Source organism: Arvicola amphibius, chromosome 7 (assembly GCF_903992535.2).
Source record: "Arvicola amphibius chromosome 7, mArvAmp1.2, whole genome shotgun sequence".
Taxonomy (NCBI): Eukaryota; Metazoa; Chordata; class Mammalia; order Rodentia; family Cricetidae; genus Arvicola; species Arvicola amphibius.
Genome location: NC_052053.1, coordinates 43543299 through 43555936, shown reverse-complemented (window position 1 = coordinate 43555936; position 12638 = coordinate 43543299). Strand labels below are relative to the sequence as shown.

At 43.7% G+C, this 12638-nt stretch overlaps 1 protein-coding gene across 3 annotated transcripts in view; it reads left to right on the top strand.

Annotated features, from left to right (window-relative positions):
- The window catches only part of Camsap1 (calmodulin regulated spectrin associated protein 1), a 67975-nt gene that overhangs the window by 33044 nt on the left and 22293 nt on the right, over positions 1-12638 (top strand). For 2 of the 3 annotated variants that reach the window (XM_038336472.2, XM_038336471.2), the window contains exons 4-5: positions 1780-1860; positions 5257-5398. In XM_038336472.2, the coding sequence (XP_038192400.1) occupies positions 1780-1860; positions 5257-5398 (223 nt within the window). Of the gene's footprint in view, positions 1-1779; positions 1861-5256; positions 5399-12638 lie in introns of those variants that run through there. The other variant, XM_038336473.1, reaches the window with a different exon arrangement.

Below are 12638 nucleotides of genomic sequence, written 5' to 3'. Positions count from 1 at the left end.
TAGGTACAAAGATAGAATTTTATGTAGTACTTAAAAAATTTTATGTATGTATGTATGTATGTATGTATGTATATAAAAAAAAAACCAAGGGCCTCATATAGTTGAGTTTGGAACTCAACTGTGTAGCTGAGGAAGACCTTGAACTTCTGATCTTTCTGCCTGCATCTCCCAAGTGCTGAGATGACAACAGGCATGAGCCACCTCATCTAGTTTTTGTGAGTGGCTTTACTCTCCTTCAAAAATCTGACTTATTGGCTTGGTAAAATGGCTTATCAGATAAGGGTCCTTGCTGCCAAGCCTGCCAACCTGAGACTGGTCCTTATCCACATGATAGGAGAGAACTGCTTCTTGTAAGTTGTCTTCTGACCTCCGTGTGTACTGTGGTACTGTGAGCACAAGCACATGTACACACATAGAGATAGACAGACAGACCGACTATGTGCACCTATGGCCTTACCCTATGTGGGGCAGAGATGAGCAGTTGTAAACTACTATGCGAGTGCTGGAACTTATACTCAGGTCATCTGCAAAAACAAGTGCTTTTACTACTGAGCTCTCTCTCTAGCCCTTTATCTTAGTTTTAAAGAGATTTTTCTACCTTCTTGATGTTATGTAATGTAGTGGTATTTCATTTGTATTTTAATAAATAAAGCTTGCCTGAATATCAGAGAGTAAAACAGCCACACTGGTCAGCCATACAGACCAGGCAGTGGTTTGGCACACACCTTTAATTCCAGTAGCCACACTAGTTACCCATAGAAGCCAGGCGGTAGTAGTGCATGTTTTTAATTCCAGCCCTAGAGAGGAATATAAAACAGAAGGAGACTGGTCTCTGCTCATCTCATTCTAAGATTTCCTAGAGACAGGATTGCCATTTTGGTCTGAGGTAGAGGTAAGAGCCAGTGGTTGGCTGCTTAGCTTTTTTGATCTTCAGTTTGAACCCTAATATCTGTCTCTGGGTTTTTTATTATTTGTATTACAGTGTAGTTCAAATACTGTATTTTTGTTTGTTGATGAGCCACTCAGTCATGCACATTTTCACCTATCACTCTGACCACTCCTCTAGGTATTAATGTGTATTTTTACAAAATAAAAATTACTATTTTATAAATACAAATTAAGACATTATTGTTTGTGTGCAGGATGTACGTGTGGGTGCACAGGTGACACAATAGGCATGTTGTAGCCTGAGGACAACTTTGTGGAGCTTGTTCTCTCTCCTTCTGTCTTTATATGGGTTCCAGGGATTGAACTCTAGATACTAGGCTAGAGTGACAGGTGTTTATCTGCTGAACTAGCTCACTGACCCAGTGTAAACAAAAGTTTGATACTATCCTAATTTCAAGAGAAATTACTTAAGTCTCTGTTATTTTAGGGATGTACAGCTTGGGTTTTATAGTTGAACTTTATTTTGTGTTGACTTTATCTGGTCAGAGAAGATGTGACCCAAGATTAGGTAGATTGTTATAGGTTGTCAGCAGACAGCTGTGTTCACAGTGTGCATGGGGTCTGACCTTCATGACCACAGTGGTGAGGGAAGAACCTTGCACTGGTGTTTGGAGGCACAGTGATTTCTTTGCAGGAGCAGGCTGACCTGTGAGTCCTGGTAAGTCTTGGATCACATGGAATCCAACTGTTTTTACATCTTTGTAATTGACCTGATAGCACTTGTGTCTTAAGAGTTAACAGTAGGTGCTCTGGATCTCCTGGTAATGAAATCGAGAGATAGGGGATGACATGGGGGAGCAGTGACCTTAATGCATTTTCCTTCTGTTTTAGGTAAATCTTAAAATGAGAGAGATAACAGAGAAAGAAGTTAAATTAAAACAGCAGCCACTGGAAAGTCCTGCCCATCAAAAGGTAAAGGGTAAATTTAATTTCTTCAGAACATGTTAAGTTAATGTTAGTAGTAAAGAATTATGTCTGTTTCTACTTGCTCATTCTATATTTTTGTCATTCCAAGCAAGCTAGCCTCTTAGATTCTACTGGTGGCTGATTCTCAATGCTTCAATTAGGCGTTACCATGGGCAGCCTGTCTTCTGTCCCTACCCCCAAAAAGGGTTCATAGTTTTAACAGGGGGTATTCTGGGAGGACTTGGGAGGATCAATAATGGAAACAATGTAGCCTGAGCTGAGAGTGAATTTATGAAGGTAAGAGATTGAGCAGAAAACGAACTGTAGTAGCTGTGCCCTGGTAGATTCTTGAGATGGCTTGTTAGGTTTCATGAGGCCAGTGGGGGTCTGAAGCCCAGTGCCTGGAGCCAGTGGAAAGTGTGTACCTTGGATTGGGTGCAGATGGGTGTGTTCATCCCACATTCTGGCTTTGGCCTCATTTCTGGCCATTTTCTCTTTTGCCAAGGCCATGTGTTACAGTCAGTGATGTGTACACAGGAGTGCCTGACTGTTGACACAGTTTTACTGCTGAGAGCAACATGTCTTCTCCCCTTGTGGTTTTCTCTCTATATTGTCCAGCTCTAGTCAGTTGGGTTGAGTGCCTGCCTAATCCTTGGATGGGACAGACACACATGGGCATAGACAAAGGGAGCAGAACTCTAGCCTGGTCCCTGACTTTGTCAAGTGTGGAACTATTCTTTGCTGTTGTGAAGGATAGAGTTGTGAAGGGGACAAGTTATCTTCCAGTTGAATTGCCTGGTATTGTGATCGACTGAGGTCATGCACACTGGAAAGCCTTTGCTTACCAGAGGCTATCTCCACCTCTTCGTGTGAGCATGTGTGTCATGGCCACGCCTGGACCTACAGTGCTGACATTCCTTTCCACCTTCCTTCCCGCTTCCTGAGCAGTCTCCCTCCAAGTGGTATTGGAAGTTAGTACCCGTAAGTGACCCAGGCCACAGCCGCAATCTGCAAAGCCATCTTGTTGCCATCATGCGCTTCCATTAAAATTGCTCGCACCCAAGACTGGGTTTTTGTTTGTTTGTTTAAATGTCCACCTGGGGGTTGTGTTACATCTTCTCTAGCATGAGTCCTGCTGGCCACGCTGATGGGCTTTGCCATGTCCATTTCCCCCAGGTTCTAAGTGATCTCTAAGTAACCAGTGTAGCATAGCTGACAGGAAACAGTCTTTCCTCGTAGACCTCAAGAGTTTGATGGTGACCTAGAGACTGGCATCAATCCTTAACCTTTTTTCCTGCTGCTACTTTGCCTGAGAGGTGGTATCTGCCGTGACCTTTCCTACTACCTATATCCTAGGCTGTCAGGTTGGGAAGGTGTTCCCCCACTGAGGGCACAGGCGGGCTGCAGAACGTACTCTTGCTGGTGTGTCTTGATATGGTCTCCTTGTTGCCATTCCTCAGGCCTATATAGAAGTCAACTCAGATTCTGCAATCTGATTTAGGTCAGTTCAGATGCAGGGCTTCTGAAATAATGAATTTTAATACAAATTTTAGAAACCAGGATTAGGTTTAGTAATTTCAGCAGTACCTCACTGGTGACCAATTCTGGAAGTGGACCAGTTTGTCACTGCCCTTATATGCCTGGTGCCAAATGGTGCCTTTTCATGTGAACTTTTGGGCACAGATCTCTTTGCAGATGGTTTTGAATGCCCTCTGATTGCTTGGATCCTGTAGCTTCATTATTTGGCCCAGATTGTCCTTTGGGTTCTCACTTGGACCCATGGCTGTGGGCTACAAAAAGCTTATGTAAATGTAGGTTGTACTGCCTGATGATGTGTTAGAAGGAGAAGGCATGCTTAACGGGTGTTTAAGTCCTGGGTTTGACTAAGGCAAGGGCTCACAAACTCAGGTGTCAGAGAGGTTTGGTTTCAGATAAGTTTCATGAAAAAAAGAAATATAACCAAAATTAATCTCCCTCATCTTGCCTTTGTTAGAGAGGCTGTGGGTGTTCTATAGTGATGTTTAGTAAATAGACCAATAAGAAAAAGTGTGGTAAAGATTGACAGATAATGGGTTTTATCTGAATGTTTCACAACTAGAAGTTTGAAGATGTGGGTGAGCAAGGCAGTCATGTGAGCCTCTTGCGCCCTTGTAGTTCGATGTCAGCCTAATTTTTACCCATACCATCCATCTTTACTCAAGAAATCATTTGCTTTACTGCATGCCTGCTCACTCCCTGTCTGCTCTCTCCGTGAAAGCCTGGCCTGGAGCATGCTGTGATGCATTGCATGCTGGAACCTGTGGACTTTGCACGTGTGGTACAGTATGAGGCGGGTTCCCTGTGATAGTACATGTTATGGGCTCTGAGAAACAAGTTAAAATGTATGTTGGAATATACAGTCAACACAAAACAAGCCTTGTTGCTAAATCCTAGGGAATCTGTTGTGTTTTCTGGCAAGCATCACTACTGGTTATTTCGAATTTCTGTAGAGGTATCAGCTTGAAGTCTAGACTCTAAGATGATTATTTGATTTGGATTCACCTGCAGAACTCTCAGAAACCAACAGTTCTTGTTATAGGCAGGTGCTGGCTTTCTTCTTTTTTAGTTTCTGTTGTGTATGTGCCTCCTCTGGAGGAAATGTGACTGGTGGTTATCCTGCCCTGAGCACTGACACAGACAAGAGCAGTACACTGCAGCTCTGGGGGAGTTGTCTCTTCACTGAGCAGCCCTCTTTGCTAAGTTCTCTCTGACCATGGGCAGAGAGGCATGGGCTGTGGTGCTTACAATACTGACAGGTGGCTTCCTCAGGTGTGAACATGAGGGAGCCTCGGCCTGGCATTTGCTTGATAATCTTGCGGGTTTTAGTCCTGATGTTTCTCTTGCAGTTCTTGGTGACTAGTGTGGAAATGTGAGAAATTTGTTGAACCTAGTTTCTGAAATTTCTCAAGCAACCAATTAATGCTATTTTCTTAATGATCAATGCTAATCTTGATAATACTTAGAAAAGTGCCTGTAGCTTGGGTCTTTCAAGCTCTGAATGCTCACTGTTTAACTTGTTTCTCATTAGTTTGTAATGCATTGGCTTATAATAGTGTAGATGTGCATTTTGTCTCCTTCCCATGTGTGCCCACTGCCAGAGTCAGTTTAGAGTTAGACTGGCCCTGGTAGTGTTAGCAGTGGATCTCTGCCATCCAGTGTACCCATGGACCCCAGTCCTGGATCTGACTTGTTTATTCTGGACAGAGGATATCATCCACACAGTCTTAATTTTTCTAGGCAATAACAGTTGGTCTTCATGTGGCTCTAGGCTTGGTGTAAATCTTGCTTTAGCAGTGTGCCTGTAACATACGCAGGGTGAAGTGATCTCACACGCAGAGACCATTTTCCTTTTATCAACTGCAGGTCCGCTATCGGCGAGAGCACCTTTCCGCTAGGCAGTCACCCTACTTCCCGTTGTTGGAGGACTTGATGAGAGACGGCAGTGATGGCGCTGCTCTCTTAGCGGTGGTTCACTATTATTGCCCAGAGCAGATGAAACTGGATGGTGAGTGGAGAATGCTTCCCCTGAACAGACCTGAAAGGGAACAGTGTGCATTTAACATGCAAGGAAAACCCAAGGAGTTAGCATGGAGTCCCTGTATCAGCTGGCATACTACCACATACCTAGAAATGTCGAGAGACCAAATATCTCTGCATCGTATGTAATGTGGAAATTGCCCATTGAGTATTTGGATAATATGCCATTGCATTTTGTGACTTTGCCTCTGTTTCAGAGTGAGTGAGATTTAAAATCCGTCTTTATTTTGAAACACCTAGAAAGTAAGCCGGACAGGGTGGCACACACCTATAATTCTGGCATTTAGTAGGCTGAGTTTGGACCAAGATCAGCCTGGGCTGAATAAATGAGACCCCTTGTCAGACCAAAAAGAAACAACTCTGTAGAACTTTCTGAAGACATAAGGATGAATGCTAGAATCAGTTTGTCTCCTGCCTTGGCCTGATGCCCGAAAACCTCTTTCTAGGTGATTGTGACCTGCAGGGGGAGGAGGAAAGTGAGTGGTTGTGAAAGGCATGGCACAGACCTGCTAAGGTGATGTGGAAGCACCAGTTGTCAGTGGCTCGGTGTCCTAAGTATCTTTTGTTTGGCTTGGGCAGGTAGAAGGCTAGGGACCCCACTAGTGCCTCTACTGGACATTGCCTCAGACTTTAGTCCTGGACATCTTAGGCTGGTGTTATGCCTACTCCAGGCATGGAATCGCAGACAATACATTATTTACAGATACAGAGGTGACTTGGAAGACAGGGAAAAGGGCTAGAGGGATGGCTCAGCAGTCTTCCAGAGGACCTGAGTTCAATTCCCAGCATCCACATAGCAGCTTAAAACTGTCTGTAACTCCAGTTCCAGGGCACTGCCAACTGTGGTAAAACACTAATGCACATAAAAATAATTTAAAAAAATGATAAAATAGTTTAAAAGAAAAACAGGAAGAGCTCCATGTTCCAGGAGGATAAAAGCTGCAGGTGGACAATGAGCTCCTCACACCCAACTGGCCTTGGTCCTATGACTAGGACTTTTGGGGGAAGAGTACCAGAAAAGTCCTATCTCACCCAGGAAAATGCGAGGAGGCTTTTCAAATACCTGTGTCTCTGAAGGACTAACAAGAAGTGAGTGAGAGGGAGGCCAAGTCCACAAAACAAAACAAAAAACAATTCTGGGGAAATAATTCAGTGGTAGACACTTGCTTAGCAAGACTGAGTCCTTGGGCTCAGTCTCCTGTATCACAAAGAAAAGGAATAATGTTTTCTGGGGGTATAGCTCAGAAATTTAATGCTTATATAGCTTGCAAAGGCACCAGGTTTCTTCCCTAGCACTAAAAGTAAAACTGGTCTAGTGTTAGCAACACTCTGGCCCATCTTCAGAAACCACATTTTCCAAGGCAATGCGCCTCAGTAGAGCTCTTAAATGTCACACAGGTTTAAGGCCAAGACTTAGGTGGAAGAGCATAGACTGCTTAAAACACGGAGGGACATAAAGAAAGAAATAGAAGTGGTAGGGAAGAGGGTAGGGCGGGCACTCCATCTCAGAGTTTTGGGGCCTTCCCCTTCTGCACTGCAGCTCCAGCCGACCTGAAGCTCTAGGTATTTTAGACTGCCCTTGAACATGTGTTCCTCCTGCCTCCTGAGAGTTAGAGATACACACACCACTGCCTGTTGTGCTTTGCCATTTCCCTCTATAGCTCCGTCTCCACTTGCCTGCTTGTTTGCTTCTCTGTTCTTGAGACAAGGTCTCTACATAGCCCTGGCTGTCCTGGAACTCAGTATATCCACCAGGCTAACCTCAGATTCAGAGATCCTCTAGCTTCTTCTTTAGTTACTGGGATTAAAGGCATGCGTCACAAAGCCTGGCCTGTACCCTGCTTTTTAACCTGCCTTTTGAGGACCTTATGGCAGAAAGTAATATTGGGGCTAACATCATTATTGGAAACAAAAGGACAGAATTACATGAAGAAGCTGACAAGCCACACATAGCTAACTGAAACTGCCAGAAGCAGGAATTTGGTAATACCATAGAAGACTTGAATACAAATGTGGCAGACTACATTTATTGTACCAGATATTGTGCTAACACTAAATAAAAATAATTGATCACAGCTGGCAAGATGGACGGGGTAAAAGTGCTCACTGCCAAGCTTGATGACCTGAGTTCAGATCCAGAACACACAGGATGGAATGACAGAACTGATTCCTGCAAGTTGTGCCCTGGCCTCCATATACACAAATATTTGCAAATAATGACCCTGGACCAGGTGTGGTGGGACACATCTTTGTTTAGTGTTGTGTCGTGTCGCCCCCCCCCCCCCCCCCCCCATACACACTCAAGAAGCAGAGCTAGGCAAAACTGTGAGTTAAAGGACAAGCCTGGTTTACAAAGCCAGGTCCAGGCTGGTCAGGGTCACATAATTGAGACCACGCCTGAAAAAAATAAAACAAAAACAAAAAGACCTGGGTGGGCTAGAAAGATGGCTCAGTAGTTAAGAGTACCAGCTGCTGTTCCAGAGGTCATGAGTTCAACTCCCAGCAGCCACAGGCTCACAACCATCTATAGTTGGATGTAGACATTTGTGCAGATAGAGCACTTATATACATAGAATAAATAAATAAATCTTTTATAAAAAAGGAGAGAACTTGATTAAAGCCACATAAGAAATTGCAACAGATTCCAAAGCATATGTTCTCACTAGTTCAGAACATTAGAAATCAGTAACAAAGACAGCTAGCTCCTTTCTGTAATACTTGCAGACCAGGGGCAATATGTATAAATGCTCCATGGGTAAGAGAAGTCAGAACTAGTGGGTAAGAGCTGCAAGAGTGGGGGCTTTTTATATGTTTTCACTGATAGGTAACAACCATTTAAAATAACACTGGGACTGGAGAGATGATGCAGAGGTTAAGAGCACTGGCTGCTCTTCCAGAGGACCTGGGTTCAAATCCCAGCACCCATATGACAGCTCACAACTGTCTGTAACTCTAGTTCCAGGGGATCTGACACCCTCACAACAATGCACATAAAATAAATTTAAATGAATTATTTAAAAAAATAAAATAACCTGTAGGATAAACGGATGTGAACTAGGTATTGAACAAGTGAACAACTAGAGGAACTATAGGACACAGCCTGATGTGTGCTGTGAGCGAGGTGAATGTGTTTGTCTGAAAGTAAGGAACTTGGGAATGAATGATCTAGGTCCATTGCAGCAACTTAAAACATCTGACACAATCCCAGAGAAAAGTAAAGGGAAGAAAAATGAAGTTTTGTGACTGTAGAGTGAGCAACTGAAGGCTCTAAGGAGCTGGCTAGCCAAGAAGTAAAACAAGTACAGAGGAGGTCAAGCCAGAGAATCAGAGCAATTCACCAGCCAGAATTCTGAAGCTGCCACAGGAAGATGGAAGGACTTTGGCTAGCAGTCATACATGGGGGTGTCTTTGAAAGTCAGTCTGAAGATCAGTGAGAGCCTGGGTCCCCCTTTGCTTCCAGCAACACCCTCCATGTCCAAAGACTGGGGATATAACACACTTGGGTGAGACTGAGCCTGTAAGTCATAGTCTCAGACTTCAGCATGGGACAGCAGCGGTGAGGTGACCAGAGATTTTGTGTGAGCTTCCTCCAGTCACCTGTATCATTAAGCCTTGCTTCCTTGCTGGATTTCATTAAGACTTTTACTTGTTCCACAAGCAACACAGGGAAGGCGTTTTCTTTGCAGAAACTTGTCTTAAGGACAAGATCCACAGTTACTGAGGTTTGGCATCAGCTGGCTTTTTGCATTGGTCACCTGCAGCAAAGACCACTTCCTAATGCCTACCTCTAACAGTGAAGGAGTGCCCATGGTGCTCCCCTGACATTTGAGAAATCCTCTGAGTGCAGCTATAGTTCAGAATATACAGACATCAGTAAGAAGCTGGGATCTAGTTGCTAAGAATGAATACTGGGAAGGGGCATTTAGAAAACGGTCATATGGTATGTCCACATTAGGTTCCATATAGTTCTGAGGAAGTGTGTGCTTTTTGGTATCTGAAGTATAAGAGTCTGCTAAAGAGTTAGATGGTTAAGTAGAAAAAAAGAATCTCCCAGGAAACAGAACAAAAAAGCGAAGACATGTAAGTAAAGGAGAAACTAGAAAAATGAGATCAATTTAGGAGGAACTAACAGAATAGAGAAGATTTAGCCAAGGGAAGTGTAGATGTTCCTGGGATGAGCATAGACAAATTTCAAGAATCGTCTGAATGTGTCTAATCAAAGGACTGTGGTGTATACACTAGGAAGGTCCCAAATAACTTCGTGAGAAGGCAGAGCAGGTTACACAGACTAGGAGATTGTATGACAGCAGCAGAACCCTCAGCCAAGTCCTGGAAACAGCGTAGTCTATTCTTTCTAGCCCTCCCCCCTTTCTGTACTCCAGGCTTGCTGGGGAGAGGCGACATAGAACACTTCATTTTTCTTTGTGGAATTTAAAAGATAATGTATCTTGTTGAAATAAAAATAAAAAAGTAAATTTAGGAGTAAAATAGTAAAATAGAAACATTTTAAATGTTTTGAAGAGAAAACTGTAAAACTTAAAGCTGTTCTTTTGACAAATTAATAAAGTAGATACTTTTCCAGACTGCTTAGTCAATAAAAGGGGGCAAAATAAAGACTTCAGAAAACAAAACAACATAAGTTCAGGTCTAGTAGACATCAAATAAAAATATGAAGAGTATTTCTGTGCTGAGTATGTTGACAGTGTTCTGACACAGACAGTGTGTATTGGAGAAGGAGGAATGGAGAGCTAGAGACCCATAACTACAAGGCAGATAGACTAGATAGATGTCAAGAAGGACATCCCTGTGGTCTGATATCTTGTGGGAACTTTTGCTGGGGCATTTCCCATACCTGTAAGGAGTTGACAATTTCTGTGGTTTATAAATTGTGTCAGAGAGTAGGGAAGATGGAATGCTGTTGGTCTCTGTGTAAGAGGGTTATCCCTGGCTCACTGGAAAGAGACCCCAGAAGATAGTTAAGGCTGGCTTGTCTTGTCAGTACAGATCGAAACCTTGTGTAAAATGTTGGAAGACAAGACTCGAAACCTTTACACCTGCTTTTTACATAACTAGCTTAGGTGCACTTCCTGGCCTGCAGTGATGTAATTTTACCTGGCAGATGCTGTGGTCTACAGGCTGCCCCAGCTGTGGACCAAATATGAACAGGACCAGTACCTTGTGTCCTGTAGGCTGACTGCGCCAGGAGGCAAGGAGAAACCCTGGTGATGGCCCAGTTAGTCCTAAACTTTTCTGTAGTTCTTAGAAGAGGCTTCACATTCTTAGATGTGGAGAGGCAGTATCCCCAAAATTATAATTTCTTAGCTGTTCTGTAAATATATTGCCAATCCAGTAAATACTTTCTTTTCAGTCATCAGTTACCTTTTAAATATAAAAATGAATCCTCTTTTTAAAAAGTAGTAATGCTGAAAAAAAATGTTTCCTGAATTCACAAAACATTTCAGACAAATTTCTTAGTCAAATGTTTATGAACTCTATTCTACAACCTAGCTTAATCCGCTAGGCAGAAGCTTCTGAAGCAGTTACTGACTCACTTCCTTATATACCCATGCACAACCTTATGTCTGATATAAAAAAAAAATCAGCAGCACCAATTTTTTTGGAACCACTGAAATATCCAAAATAACCAATCATACCAGACAGAAACAGACACTTCTGCCTGTAAAAGTCAACGCTGATGAGAATATGCTCGGGAGCACCTTGGACCCAGGAGCTCTCTGGAGGGAGTGTGACAGATTCTATTGTAAGGCCATGACTAACTTGCCACATATTTAGTCGTGTCTGGACCAAATGCTTGAGGGACTGAGGGCCCCTCTCCTGCCACATCCAAACCAAAATCACAAAGATACTGCTCAGAGTTCCTCACTGTGCTAGACTAGGGGAAAGCCACCATGTCTGGAGCAGAGGCTGATGCACACATGAACACCATGCCCTGAAGTGTCAACGCCAAGGATGCTCACAGAATCAGAGCCCACGAAGCACACCAACACCCATGCACCTCACAGCCCCTCCACAGGTTGAGCCACAATCGCATTTCTCACAAGATTCTGCTTCTTTGTAGACCTCCAGCTGAAATCTTGGCGGCCCCTTGGCTGAGGTTGAGGGGTGGGGGGGACTCCCAGCTACCTCCCAGCTCTCCCAGACCCTCGGCCCTCAGCCCACCCTGCCAATCACAGGCAGCAGTCCCAGAGACTTCCCAGAGCAATGCTTTCGTTTTGTTTTATTTTGTTTTTACCAGGATTGACAAGGCAACATGGGCAAAGTTGTAATGTTTTATTTTGGCATAAGTTTAATATGTAGCAGATGGCTCAAGGAATTTCTGTTTTTTAAAACTAGCTTTCCCAGGGTGAGACTTTTCACTTTTATGTTTGGAGTAGCTTAGGAACAGAGGCTTTCCTGGCAGCGCTGGTGTGTTCACTGCTCAGGGAAGTCCTGAGGCACGCTGTCTGAGACCCTGTCCAGGCTTGCCGACTGTCTGCGATGGCCTTTCACCCTTCACTCACTGTTTTCACCTGTTAGGCCTCGCAGTCTCCCCGAAGCCACAGTGCCCAGCCTTTGCCTCTCTTGATTTTCAGGCTGTTGAGTTGGCCCCTTGTCCCCTGGTTGATTGGTTTGGTGTCTCCTTATGCTCTGCCTGCCTCAGACTACAGTGTGCGTCCCAGCATCTGTGCCCACTGTGCTTTGGTCAAGGTGCTGTGCTGGCCTCTTAAGACTCCCTCAAGAGAAGTGATTGATGCTTCTTGATTAGCTGAATCCTTTATGGGGGAGACCCTTGGACTATGGATCTTCATTTATCATCTTCCTCCTCATCTGAATTTTACCACTGGAGTTTTCAGCCTCATTTCCTGTCATTCTGCAGGGATAGCTTTGTCTTTTTCCTGCCAGCACGTCTGTTTGTTGATTCATGAATTGAACTCTTGTTACAATCTCATCATCTAATAGCCTGTGTTAGATTCCATTTCTCTCATCATACTTGTTGCTTATGTTTTTACAGATTTTTAGTTGCATTAATTTTGAAGAATAAGAACATGGGGTCCTTGTTCTACAACTGTTAAATTTTGTTTGACTTTACACTGGCTGGAGTGTGGCATTGGCCCAGGGCAGTCACTTGGAACACAGAACAGCACACAAACACAGAAAAGAGACATCGAGTAGAGAGCTGTGTGTTGAGAACAGGGAGCAGGGAGGAC